This window comes from Helicoverpa zea, chromosome 31 (assembly GCF_022581195.2).
Source record: "Helicoverpa zea isolate HzStark_Cry1AcR chromosome 31, ilHelZeax1.1, whole genome shotgun sequence".
In the NCBI taxonomy this organism is placed as follows: domain Eukaryota; kingdom Metazoa; phylum Arthropoda; class Insecta; order Lepidoptera; family Noctuidae; genus Helicoverpa; species Helicoverpa zea.
The window spans coordinates 3064212-3079100 of record NC_061482.1 but is presented as its reverse complement, the minus strand read 5'-3'; the positions used below and the strand labels follow the sequence as shown (position 1 = coordinate 3079100).

The 14889-nt window shown below is 36.1% G+C and overlaps 1 protein-coding gene across 5 annotated transcripts in view; it reads right to left on the bottom strand.

The window, feature by feature from the left end:
- Nucleotides 1-14889, bottom strand: part of LOC124645196 — a 33910-nt gene that overhangs the window by 14189 nt on the left and 4832 nt on the right. For all 5 annotated transcript variants that reach the window (XM_047184964.1, XM_047184965.1, XM_047184966.1 and 2 more), the window contains exons 3-4: nt 12962-13178; nt 7883-7998 (exon numbers count right to left, since the gene is read on the bottom strand). In XM_047184964.1, coding sequence (XP_047040920.1) covers nt 7883-7998; nt 12962-13178 — 333 coding nt within the window. The remainder of the gene's footprint in view (nt 1-7882; nt 7999-12961; nt 13179-14889) is intronic.

Genomic DNA, 14889 nt, shown 5'->3' with positions numbered 1-14889 from the left:
TCTTAACACTGCGCGAGACGACAATGCACGATGGTCGTCGTCGACGAAGTTGTTATGATGTATTAATACAAGAAAATTAAGATAGACAAGTGAAAACTCTGATTGCGCGCCGGGATATGTGTGTCCACGATTGCAGCGAGGCACGCACTGACCGGAACAAGGAATGGCGGGGAGAGGGTTGCCGGACCCGGCATCGAACAAATGTAAATAGCGTAATAACAGGTGGACCAGCAAGATACGAAGCTAAGTTTTGAAGTAGAAGACCAACTAAAAAAATCTGATGAGATCAGAATCACATATGCTCTGCCACTGAACCCCAAATAAATACGGATTCGAAACCGAAACAAAAAAGAACTCGCGGACGCATCGCGAGATGTTTAAGGGAATCAGGTTTTCAGAAATATCTCACTTTCCACGCTGTAGTAAAATTCTCTTTACAAAAAGAGTAAAATACATTTTTCAAAGTTTTCACGATCACGAGATAAAACCTGAAGAACACCATGTCGGCTGAATGGTTTAGGGGCGCTTTCAATGCTAACTGCCGACTGCAACTGCTTGCATGAAATCGGTCGATATCTGAGAGCGATCGTACATGCTGCTGCCGCTTCGATCCAAAACGGTTTTATATACAAACCAGTAGTGCAGCCGCGGCACATACGGTTGGCAGTTGCAGTCGGCGCGTTCGGCCAAAGATACCTTATTTGTAAATTTTTCTTCATCTAGATTTCTATAGCCTAAAGTTATTCATAACCATGGACTAAATCCTAGTTTAAACCGGTGACAATGTTTGGTTTCGATATTTAGAAAACGCTTCATTCTTAAAAAAATACTTATAAGGTCACACATAAACGTAGGTAAGTTTTTTTTAACCAAGTGTTTGCTATGGGTTTTCAGGTTCAATTTTCAAAACGAACAGTTGTTTTGAAAAAAGCGTGTTAAAAATCTGATGTTTATGTTGTCGGTCACACACTGCTTGCACATCTTTAGGGCTTGGGAGGAAGCTGAAGACTCCATTGGAATTTTCTGCGATCTCTCAAAAGCATTTGACTGTGTAAATCACGAAACGCTTTTGCAGAAGCTAGAGCATTACGGAATCAAAGATACATCCCTCCAGTTATTAAAATCATATCTAAATGATCGGCAACTTAAAGTTCAAGTAAACGGCGTAAATTCACTGGGCTCAATGATGGCAATGGGCGTACCACAAGGTTCCATATTAGGTCCGTTCCTCTTTTTAGTTTATATTAATGATTTGCCCTATCTATTTGATAATCAACCTAGGATGGTGTTGTTTGCCGATGATACCTCTCTTATTTTTAACATTGATAGGCGTAGACGTAACCTAGACGACGTAAACAATTCCATTATCCAGGTTCAAAATTGGTTCAACGCAAATAACTTGGCCCTTAATGAAAAAAAAACAAAATGCATTCGATTTTCATTGCCAAATGTAAAAAGTAGTGAATGTGACATAATACTCAATAGTCAAAAACTAGAATTTATAAATCAGACAGTTTTCCTGGGAATCACTCTTGACAAAAAACTACAATGGGGACCCCACATAACATCTCTTGCGGGTCGTCTTAGCTCGGCCGCCTATGCTATTAGAAAGATGAGGCAGCTAGCGGACGTAGAAACAGCTAGACTGGTATATTTTAGTTACTTCCACAGCATCATGTCGTACGGCATTCTGCTGTGGGGACGAGCTGCTGACATTGAATGCATATTTATCTTACAAAAGCGAGCTGTCAGAGCTATGTACAACTTACGTGGTCGTGAATCTCTTAGGGAACTGTTTAAAAACATTAATATTATGACCGTGCCTTGCCAATTTATATATGAAAATATCATGTATGTTAGGAAAAACCTACATTTGTTTGATAAAATATGTGATAGACATAATTATAACACTCGAAATAAAAATAAAATAGCCATCCCGCAGTTTAGACTATCTAAAGTACATACATCTTTCATGGGATATTGTGTCAAATGTTATAATAAAATACCAGACAACATTCTGGAACTAAATGACATGCGGTTTAAAACTCATATAAAAGCCACACTTTGTAAAAACGCTTATTATAAATTAGAAGATTATATTCAAGATAAAAATGCTTGGAAACATGCTGGTCCTGCTCCATAGGACGCACTGACAGTATCAAATTATTGCGAATTTAAAATTACACCCGCTAGTAAGATTGTGTTATTCTTTTGATTGTTTGTTTGTAACTTTGTACAAAAATATAAACTGATTTGTAAATGTGAACACCATGTAGCATTTTAACCTTTTTTTATTATTATTTATTCTCATATTCTTTGTCTATTGTGATTCTACATGATCTTCGCATGTTATTATAGTATGTATCAATACATACAAACTGTAATACCTATTATTTTTAAAAAGAGTAACCATGGAGTTTCTTGCCCGTTCTTCTCCATAGGAAGCTACTTTTGGAATGGGCAACTAGAATCAACTTTATTTATATTTTTTGACGTTCATAAGTGCTTGTGAAAGCCTAAGTGAAAAAATAAATTATTTGACTTTGGTCAAGTTGAGCTTTCGTTGTTAATTAACGACCTAAACGACAATCAAACTGATTTTTGTGACCTTTTACCATCAATCACTGACCACACAGCCAACATCTCTTAGAACTTTGAAGGAATAAAAACTCAAGACGGAGGTAAGTACTAGGCTTTACTTAGTTGATTTCACCACTGGACTACTAAACTACCTTTTTTAAGTAAGAATAAAACGCGCGAGCGTATTCGTAGGCGCAACTCAATTATAAAATCGGTAAAAATGTTTTCATATTAATTCAATTCGCATTCAGCATTTTTTATTGAATTTTAATATTGCATACATAAATTGCATAAATTATTTCCCAAATAGTTTCGAGTACTGTACTTCATAATTTATTCAAAATGCCCTTGATATGAATTCAATTTGTATCCGAATGTTATGAACCCAATTACGTAAAATTTTATTGAAGCGAAAGTATGTTTGTTACATTATACTATTTTTTATCCGAGTGCGGTAAGTAGTTCTTTCAGAGAAACGTGAATGTTTCAGTATTTTATTAACAATAGAGATAATACTAAAATTCAAACAAAACACAAACTAGAATGTAAAGCCGAATAAGTTCTGTTAACAATGGAATTAAAACTACAATTTGTAGAACACTGTTAAAGCGAAATATGTCACAATTAACATACACGTGTAACTGCACTCCATGCCAAGGAATTAACAGGACTGAAAACGTGAACAAAGAGGACGCTCGATAGGAAAATGCATATCAGTGAATGTATTTTTTGATTGGACCGCAACTGTGAATCAATACGACCCAGTTGCCAGATTTTCAGGTGTTTTTTGTAGACCTGCCTGGTACGTCGTTATGTAAACCGGGATGTTTTTCTACTCCTGAACATAGTCATCAGCCTAGCCTTTTCACAACTATGTTGGGGTCGGCTTTTAGTCTAACCGGATGCAGCTGAGTACCAGGGTTTTACAAAGAACGACTGCCTATCTGACCTGCTCAACCCAGTTACCCGGGCAACCTAATACCTCTAGGTAAGACTGGTTGTCAGACTCACTGGCTTCTGACAACGACTGCCAAACATGTTCAACTGACAGCTTACATCCTTTTTTCTGCTACTAAACACAAACCGCCATACCACAAAAACTTTTAAACGTCAGTTTAACACTCGTCTAAAAAAATGACAGATTGTGACGTTGAAGTGTTGGACACATGTCTAAGTTTTTGTAGTAAGACCAATAGGATTTTCCTAAAATCCATAGTAGATTTTCAACTTTTAAACGTGCTTTTCGAAGCTCAGAAGAGTTTCGTTATGACAGGTGCACCTTTTCACAGACCGACTACGGTAAGCACAGATTACCCTAATCGATGGAAACGTGTGGCTTTGACTTAGCTTAACAGAGCAAGTCGTTATCGCTTAAATAACGCCTTTGTAGTTATAGGTTAGTTCCGTAATAGTTAGTATTTCTTGCAGTTACTGCAATGAAAGATGCTGCAGTATCATTATAGAAATAGTTGGTTATCAATATTTGGGAGAAAAAATAGAAGAATATCATTTGTGAGTAGATATCAGACATAGAAATGAAGACCTCCAATAAAATTTGAAGAATAATGATGAAAGAAAACTTCAATTATCAATACCCGATTATGGTGAGTTCTTAGCCATGGTAGTTTTCACACACGAGTTAGATACAAGGCCTTAATATGCACAACAGATAAATCCGCGGAAGCCGGATCTAGCCGATTCCTGTAATCTACCGAACATAATATTTCCTCGAATTCAGTTAGGATACAATGCGCATTGCAACCACTATGAGTGCGGTTAGTTCGAATCATCCGTGTTTTGATCAGGATTAGCACTATTGGGATTATAGGTATTCTGTAGAGACTTAATTCCTGATCTTCTATCATTAGTTCTCGATAGTAATTTCGGTGAAATGTAAATTGTCGATGGCAACTCAGTTGATCCTTGCTAATAAATCAGCTTTGAAACACATATTATAGTTTAAGGCATTATTATTGACTTCACAATTTTAACAAATTGCACTTAATATTGGAGTACATACTTTAAGCCTTGAAATTATAATAAATTATTTCGCGGAACTACTAATTGCCTTTTCAACGTTAATGCCATGATTGAGTGGCAAGAAAATTTATTTTCGTAGTTACTCGAAAGTATAGTATTAAATTTAATAGCAACTTTTAATTGGACCCTTTGCATGAAACGTTGTAGTACGGTATTGGTTAATTGTTCTAAAAATTCTGAAATAGAACTTCGAATATATGTGGTTCAAGCAAAATGTAAAACAAAGCCGGAACTGAAGTTACCAAATTGCTATGCTCGAGTTTTTGTCGGCCTAACAAGTTTTCTATTCAATTGACAACAATGTTCGTTTCATCAATACCTGGCAGCAGTCTACTCGATTTGGAGTATTTGTCAAAGTAAAGCTTGGCTGGCCCTTTTGCTGCTAGCAACATATTTCAATCATTGAAACCCTTTGAAACATACATAAAGTCCTTAAGACTCAGATTTCACATAGGTGCTCGCTGCAAAAGAGTGTATTTGATAAGTGCATTAGAATACTAACAATCTCAAATTGCAGCACGTGTAAGGATTAATTGTTTCTGCTTTTATGAAAAATAAAACTGAAACAGAGGTAAAATAGTTAGCTGTGTTAATTAAAAAGTAGCTGCTGCATCAAGGTCTACGTCAGATGCATTTATTGTATAAAAGGGAAGCAAATTAAATTTCACGTGAGAACCGATGAACTAATCTGAAACTAATCCGCCGAACCACCCGCGCTCTGGTTAGGGAGGCGGGCGTGGGTGGTGCACCCAGCAATCCTGCAACTTCCGTTACATTGTGTCGCACTATACATTGTCGAATATCATTAAATCTATGCAATTATAGCCAACAAATTAATTCAGTGGAAATTACCGTTTTCCATTAAAACGACAATAGCAAAGCTTAGCAGTATTAGCAGGCCTCATAGTTTCGTGTAAATTCGTGAACTAGATGCTGTTATGTAAGCAATACCCAAACCTCTCGAGAGCCTGCAGCTAGAAATTGCTTTTCGACAAAGCCGATTATTTTGAGGTGTAGGTGTAGGAATTGCAAACGCATAACGGGAATCATCGCTTCATATGAATACAAAGCTCTCCACGTGTTGGTATATTCTGTCTGTTCGATTAATTCAGAAATTGCAAGCATTTACAAGCAGTTCGCTCTAAGAAATAGGATTTGGGTACATGGTGTATAAAGAGGGGTTGCTATCATCAACGCAGGCCTCCCTCAGTGAGCGAGTGGGTTACAAGCGACAGTGTTATATGACGTTGGTAATGGATGTCAGAACTGTCAAGATACTAGCTGCAAGTACAGTTAGTCAATGTCAGATGAGTCGGATTACAAGGAGACACCGACAGGAGGCAACTCGACACGCAACTTGACCATGTCCCAATAGATTGAAGATTCTAACATAAGTCTATGCATACCTATTCTTGCATAGGTTCGCACTGACGAAAAACTAAGAAAAGTTAAACGATAAAATACCACGGTCTCACCGTTTTAAAATAAATAATCACATGTAATGACGCGATATCCATATCGTAAGATCCTCATTCAACGAAGTCATAAATATCGTCAACGACAACGGATCGTCATGTCCCAGTGGCAGCAATGTCGTGTGAAGACTGGCCTCGCCAACATTGGATTTGGAATCTAACAAAGAAATCTTATAAAATCTCTAATCACCTTATAAGCAACATTTTAACTAATCACTACTTAAAGTCTTAAGTAGTGATTAAATGTTAGTTAAAACATGCTTAAGCAACGTTTATAAGTAGGAATTTTCTTAAACAGCCCTTAAGTATTACTTATATTTAATTCACGTTTATAAGTAAGGCTGAATATTTTTAATCCTGCTCTTTATACGATTAAATTTTTTTTTCATCAATACAAACCACAAGCTTTTAAATAATTGCTTTCACTGCTTTCAGGATTAACGTGTAAATCGAATTGAAGTTGTAAAGTGTTGTGATTGCGGGGCGCAATTAATTATCGGATTCGATTTGTCAGATTTCAACAGAACAAACTGAAGAGTCGACTTGTCAAGAGTTAATTTTCCAAATCATGTCATTCAGGCCGTGTCATCCTGTACAGTTGTCAGGTTCATCACCATCATCTCAGCCATAGGACGTCCACTGCTGAACATAGGCCTCCCCCTTAGATCTCCACAGTTGTCAGGTTAATCAATTAAAATTATCTGGGATAGGTTACCCGTAAAATATCAGTTATAAGTATATAGTTAAAGGACTCGATTATCGAATGCAAAAAGCACACTAGATTTGCATATTCGTAATGATTCAAAAAATATTCACGCTACAATGCAATGCAGCGAGGCACCCCCATGCCATCCCCCTTTTCAACAACAGGAACTCAAAGAACGAAAGTAATCCTGCTCGTCCCGGATATGTGCTTAATCAAGAGAACTTTATTTCAAACACACGTAACACGAACTAAAAAAATGTGAAATCCCAAGCTTTTCGTAGAAACACACCGAAGTGCATTAAATTATTAAGGAGAGTAAGGAAAGATGAGCGGAGTTGCCATAATGCAGGTAGGTCAGGCGCTTTTTTCTAGGTCAAATAGGAACGGTGGGCATGACTTAAACGACCGGTTACGAGAGAACTAACGAGGCGTTCGGGTTCTTTCGACACATCTGTCAACGATTTTTGGTAGGTATTAAAAAAATGGGCGGGTCCAAGGAAGGCGTTTAAGGGCGAAAACAGGAACGTTCCTCGTGCCCCGCACACACTTTAGATTTTAGATTTTCCAGATGACACTTCCGCCATTCATTTTGTTCTCCGTGAATGTAACTCTTTTGTAGAGTTAATCCCCACCACGGTGTGGGCGCGTTTCCTGGGATAGCGAGCGCCATTAGTTACTGACCGGCTGGCTGATGCCTGATTGTCTGACTGACTGATCAATGAAACAATGTAACGCTGAAATGGCATGGCCTAGAACAGTGATGTTATTCAAAAGAATTTTTGGAATCACCAAATATGCGTTATTGAAACTGATTTTAAAGAGTTATAGGTACGTTTTTAAATTGTTGTGAACAAAAGGTGCGTATATTGCATTCAAGGTCCCGAGATGTGTGCATAACAAAACTGATAAAGGAATATAACAATTGCACCAGAGCACAAATAGCCCGCCACTCCGTACCTTGATCTATTTCCAGACACATTTTCTTCGGTTGATACGAGGGGGGACTTAAATGGAAACAAACTCTGGACGCGTCGAGAACAAATAAAACAGTTAAGATGCAGACATAAGAGTTGGCACTTACCTGAGCGCGAACCCCAGTGATGCACTCCGATATCGGAATGTACGGGCCGGTGCCATCGGCGCACTCGTAGTGATCATTGAAGGCGGTCGTAGCGGTGGTATTATTTTCATAGGGTTCTGTAGAAAAAAAGCCATCTGAAATAACCACTTATTTTGTATGGACCGCATTCCGACTACGTTTACTTACAATATTACTTTTAGACTTCAATTAAGGCGTATTTGTACTAATCAAGAGTCTAAATGCAGTCCATTTTTCTCTATAAACGCCAAGAACTTACGGAGCTTATTTCACTTACTATATAGATGTAATATAGCATATCGCAAGCATGTTGTAAAACATAACAAAAATAACATAGAAATAAGGAACATAATAGAGACAATATTTTCTTTTCCTTTTTTAATGAAAAAAAAAATATGATCATTTAAAGATTTCTATAGTTAGGACAATCGATAAGAAGTACCTAGATTTTCTTCTTTATTTTTATCCTGTAATTTCTGTTGGAAATAAAATCAACAGTGTAAATGGATATCTCCGCATCTAACAATTAATTAAAGGTGCGCAAAATAATAACAGTATCATGATATAGAGCAAAGTTTAGCTTAGTCTGTAACTGCTTCACCTTCAATCGGATGGACCAGTTTTCATCGGATCGGTTGGATGGAGGTAGGCTACCTTTCTCAACAAACATACAGAATGCGATGCCCGCGGGCGAAATAAGTAACAAAAACAATAGCACGACCAATTTCAAGGTTATCATAATAAATGTGGTTTGTTTATTTATTTGGTAGTAGGTAGTTCAACAGGTGCAGTGCAAAGGATTGGCCAGAAACAATATGCAAACCACACTGTAAATTAATGACGCGAATCATTATTTGATAGCGAACTATAATAGAGGTACAATTAATTATTTCAATGATACAATGTACAATTAATGAGATACACGTGTTCTGAACACGTTGTATGGTAATACAAGCATTTACAAATCTGAATGGTTGTGTCAAATTACCATTGAATATTAGATTAAAGCGTTTAATCAGTTGCAGTGTTGCTGGAGAGTTTGTTGCGCCACTTCTTCTTCCCAGCAAAAACACATAGGAAGTGGTGACGAGTGGACGTTTTGGGGTCTGTCTTATGTAAATTCCTGACGTTCAAAAAGTGCTGTTTTGCAGCCAAGTTTAATAATAAAGTGGCAAAATAATGTTATACCAGACAGCTTTTTGTTTTGTTTTTATTGTTGTAAATGATGGTACTATTAATGGAATTCGCTAGCAGGCTGCAGTAGCTGAATAACCATGAAAACTGAAGTTATATGGGAGTATTGTGAGGCAAGAATGGGAGTTGCATACTTAGCCTTCTTTTATTTCTCAATATACATAGTATAAATAACTTAACTTGCTTCATTATGCGTTGTCATTACTACTATTTTGTTTAGAAGAGATCCACAACACGTTACAAAATCCAAACACCTACCCTACATGGATATCTATACTTTTTGATTAGACTAAACTAAGTGTGTTTTGATGCTTTTTCTGAAAGCAATCACGATAAAAAAAAACTTCAATTACTTATTTTCAAAGTTGTAGATGCATAAGATTGGTATTTATAACTTATCATCTATCATATATTGCTTGGTACGACAAAAATTCTGCCATTAAGCCATTAATTAAACGTACACAGGAAAGGCGCTTCAAAGGACACAGATCTTTTCTTATTAAATTAACTCTACTTCTATTAGCAGACGAGAAGGAAATAACATTTCTATTGAAGCTGATTCAAGTCTATTTCTGTGAAAATAATTTTAAAGAGATATAAAACTCTATCAGATGCAGACGGTAATGCGGAAAATATTTTTCAAGAATAAAATAAATTGTGTACACAGAATCTTATTACGGCGTAGGTTCTCATGTTAGCTTTGATCCTTATAAATGCAACACAGTCTCATTATTTTACTTAAAATAACGTTTCCCGTAAGAACATTTTCTAGGAATACAGAGACTTTTACAAAGCCTTAAAATGAAATTACGGCTTGTTCTAGGTACACTGATGCATATTACATTGCTGTTTAAAGGGGTGAAATTACTAAGTAGGTATGACAGCGGGTAATTTAATTTTGATATACATGGGGAATAGTGTACTTGTTCTAGGTCATATAAACAGTCGCTCAAGGTAGAACACTGCTACTCAGGTCTATCCAGCTGGACTGGTGAAAACAGATGAAGAATATACGAACAAATTGAGTCGATTGATTTGTAAAGATATTAGTAGTATTTCGAGTACTTACAAACTAATGTTAGAAAACTTTAATCGGAATAGCCAAGCAAATAATTTGAACGCAAAGTTAGCCGGTCATAATGCACCCATACTCGACTGACCCAAAAAGAAATTGTAAATCAAAGTATTTTTTTTTACTATTTTTTTTCCTACGAGTTAAAATGCACTCCCATTTGCCTCATCCCACAAAAATCCTACCTAACGAAGTTAAGATGTATAAGCTTCCATGTCACCCACAACATACACATACAATTGTCCACTTATACGCCAGCACAAACAAAATCATGAAACCTATAGCTTCCACAATATGCGGATTTTAAGCTCCTTTGTAAGTTCTCAGCGTTGCAGTTCACTATAAAATTACACAAATATTGCTGATGGCCGAATAATTAAATTTGCTTCAAAATCAATAGCTATTAGTTCAGTCGCTCAATGCTGGTATTTGCGCAGCATCATTCATCATAATTAATCCGAACAGGACACCAAGCACAGCTATGTTACACATAATATAATTAGGTTACTTCAGTCAAATTATGCAACTTATTTGTGACTATTTCATTTAATCATGACTTCACAGTAACAATGTAATATGAATTCGACCATCTAGCTATGTGACGTTCAATGCTAACATTCAAAGCGAAAATAATATAAACGAAAAAGTATGAATATCATATAGGTATATGGGGTGATTCAAATATTACGTCGGCACACACTACATGGGGCAGGGATCTTTGCCTCCGGTAAAGCAAGATTGTTCGAGAGAGATACTATGGCCTTGGTACATAAAGGCAAAGGGCTGGAGTAGGAAGAGATTGATTTTCAGTCAAGAGGGGTGTTGGTTTGGAGTTCATTCCATTTTGGTTTGAAACAAAATAGAAACTTGTGAAACCTTAATAATATCTGAAGGAATAAATATTACGTAAATTCGTCTCATCCAAGACCATACATCATTTGTCACGCTAATATTATAACTTGAATCCAATTTGAATGGACTTTACAGTATCGCTTATTTGTCAAAATAACATGTAACATACTTTCTACTTGGGTGCGGTAAGTACCTAGTATCAGCTATGAATCAGTACACCAATGTTTGCCCAGGAAGGGATATGCAAGATCTTTCCTTATGTTCGCTGACGTAATCATTGAATGAACTTAAGCTAAATGACAATAAGAAACATATGTAAAAAGTTATTCAAAATGAAATCTATTAAAAGGTCCACGTTGATAGATGAATTGAGGTAAAATAGGTATGAGATCACGTCAAAACGAAACATATACCTAATTATAATGAAAATGACTCAACTGTACCCTACATGATAGATGCCTAAAATAAAATAAAAACATTGCATAAATAGAAAACGTGTAAAGTATATTGTTATATTTTCCGAAAATCAATAGCCAGTTTTCAAAATAGCAAGAGCGCATATTTTCATTTCTTGACTAACAATGATTTTATTTTTTGACAATAGTGAATAGGAAAGTGATTCTTGTAGTTGTGAAATGTAGAACCTTACAGTCAATAGCCGAGCAATGTATTACCGTGTGATTGAGTGGCTTTATTCAGTCAAAGGACTGATTTAAAAAACCTAATGCTCTAAAATAAGATAATATCTTTCTACTTTTAGAGGAAACATGGAGACTAAATAAAATTAAACTGCGTTTTCTCTTGCTTTCCATTTTGACAATTGGCCATTAAACAATTCGCTGACGGAATCTTTAAGATGGTACCATATGCTTAAGCAGCTTCTCGTCTATATAACAATTTACTTAATACCTGGTTTTAAGTTAGGTCCTAGGCTTTGCAGCTCTATCGATTCTAGGACAAAATATTTCGGTAGTTAAATAAGTTGCAAAAATATAATCAGGAAATCGGGTTAGATGTTAATTCTGTCTATGCTTTTTTGCGAATCGCTACCAAGCGCAAAGGTGACTTGTCAGTGCTTATACATTTCTGAAGTTGACAGTGGAGGGAAAGCACATCTTCCTGTTTTCTGAGGGAGTAAGCTCTGTCCACAAGTAGCAAATAAGGGTAGTGCGACTGTGCTAATTACATTAACAGTTCGTCATAGTCGCTCGAAATGCCAATCGTGAAAAAAAACAGTCATTTTAGTGCTCCTGGAAGGACTGACAAAATATAACCTTTGCGCATCAAGTGTTAATTGTACAAAGTACAAATAGATATAATAGAAACCTATACAGTGAGATGAATTTAAATTAACTTATTACGTATTTTTACCTTAATAGCATGTTAACAAGGAAAATGCTTTTCCCACATAGCTAAGGAAGAATTTAATGTGACCACACGCGCGCGAAGCGAGTGAAGATTTTACAAACAGTCGGCGTAGGTCACAGATATGGGAAATTTATTTTTTTCCCTATGAAACTAATGTTTTGAACCCCAACTGTTTTATTAGTACGACTTGAACGTAAGGAAGGTACGCTACTGATTTAGATCCTGAGAGTGCAATTATTTGAAAATAATATTTACTCTGGCTCTAATTCCACTGTCACATATTAGAGTGGTAAATAAAAATCAGTCATAATAAAATAAATTTGACAGTTTATAATATGAAAATTATAACTTTAGGACCGATTTTTCAATGGGACGCTATCATCATTCAGCGTTAATTAATTATGGACACAGAATTAGATCATCTAAATTCGGTAAAATTGACGATTTTGCAATAAAAAAGTTGCATATCTTCCTTTTTGTTCTGTGTCAAATATTATTTGCATAGCATAATTTTTCTATTTCATAATCATATAGATTTCTTTCGGCAAAAAATAACGCACTTTGACCTTGCTTACCTTGGACTCTGGTTCTAGCAGGAGTGCGGGTTGCACTTTCCGTGGCGCGCAGACCGCAGACGCGGCAGATTGCATCGACCCACTTCTCCATCTCCTGCTCGCATTCAGCCTCCAAGTGGTAGGTTCGTCGTTGTGTCTGAATCGTGAACACGGATCCACGCATGTTTGTATTGCAGGGGGCCTGGCCCTGGCGTTCCATATGCAGACCAGCATCCACCTAAAACATCATACCTCTATGAAGAATTTGTTTTCTCCAAAATATTTCGGTCAGTGGGTCGTCTTAGGAGCTACGAAAACAATCTACAGTGTAAACTACATATAACGACAATGAAGACTGTGCTTTTTTATAGCGTTATATAGAGTTGGCGTTAAATGGAGAGATTGTATCAGTGTATGGAAAACCAGCTAAAACAACTAAAACCAATTGATTTGGACGATTTAGGGAGTTTTTGCGTTACATGGAGTTTACACTGCATATGTATTTTGTGCTAGGCTATCATGTACTCGGTCGATATCTTAACTGATTTATGAAACATAAAAAATAATAATTTCGAGTCGACAATATACCTATGTATAATCCGGAAAACTCTGATTACCGAGCATTTTGTTGAATTTTAATGGTGATGCAAAAAAATCGCAGAAGCCTTGTTTGTCACTCTAGCGAAACGTCACTGACACTTAATGGCATCTTCAGGGAAAAAAGGTTTTAAGCCTGTGTACAAACTTTTGGCTAGAACTACAACCTCTATGGTTAGAAAAATAAATGACAATACAATTCAAAAGAGGTCGTCTATTTTAGTATAATAAACAGGAAACATATTTTTGTTTGTTTGTACACAGTTTTAACCAAAAAGCTGCGAAACCACTGAACCGATTTGAAAAAATATTTAACTTTTGGGAAGCTAGACTATCCCCAAGGGAAATAGGCTTGATACATTTTGGAATGCAGATTAAACCGCGGAAATCATTTTAACTTAAAGATGATGTATGCATGATGTGTTCTCCTGTAATTGAAGGAGCACAAATCTATAAATAACTTTTTTGTAATTACGCATGTAAGGTGTATCCTTTGTTGGAGTTAATAAAAATTAAACTTAAAACTAAATATAAGAAATACTGGCTCACTGCCGGTATAAAGAAATCTAGTATTAATAAAAGACTCTTAAAAATATTAGTAACAAAAACAAAAGATCCTACATTAACAAATTATTACAAAAAATACGAAAAAATACTGAAGAAAATTGTAACTACAGCTAAAAAACTACACTACAAAAATAAAATGACAAAATCGAATAATAAAGTAAAAACAATGTGGGGAATCATAAATGAACGCTCAAACAAAAAACGTAAAAGTGAGAAACATAACATATCACTACAAGTCGAGAATAAGTTAACGGCGAAACCGCAAGAAGTAGCCAACATTTTTAACAATTTCTTTGCCTCCATTGGTGGGAAAGCTACCACATCTACCGGCAGTACACCTAAAGGTCTACCGACAGCCTTAACTACACAAAATACACTATATCTTAACCCAGTTGATCCTTATGAAGTAAATATAATTATCAAAAACTTAAAGAACAAGAACAGCCACGGAATTGACGAACTTCCACCCAGTCTGATAAAACAGTGCGCTGATGAACTAACCTTGCCATTTTATATACTCCTAAATCAATCCTTTGAAGAAGGTGTCTTTCCTGACTTACTCAAAAAGGCACTCATTAAACCCATTTTCAAGAAAAACGATAAAACTGACCCGAACAATTACCGTCCAATTGCACTACTACCAACAGCATCAAAAATATTTGAAAAAGTTATGTGTAACCGTGTTTATGCCTTTTGCGAAAAATATAGTATATTCAACGACAGCCAAAATGGATTTCGCAAGAACCGATCCACAGTTTTGGCTGTCTACAAGTATATCCAAGAAG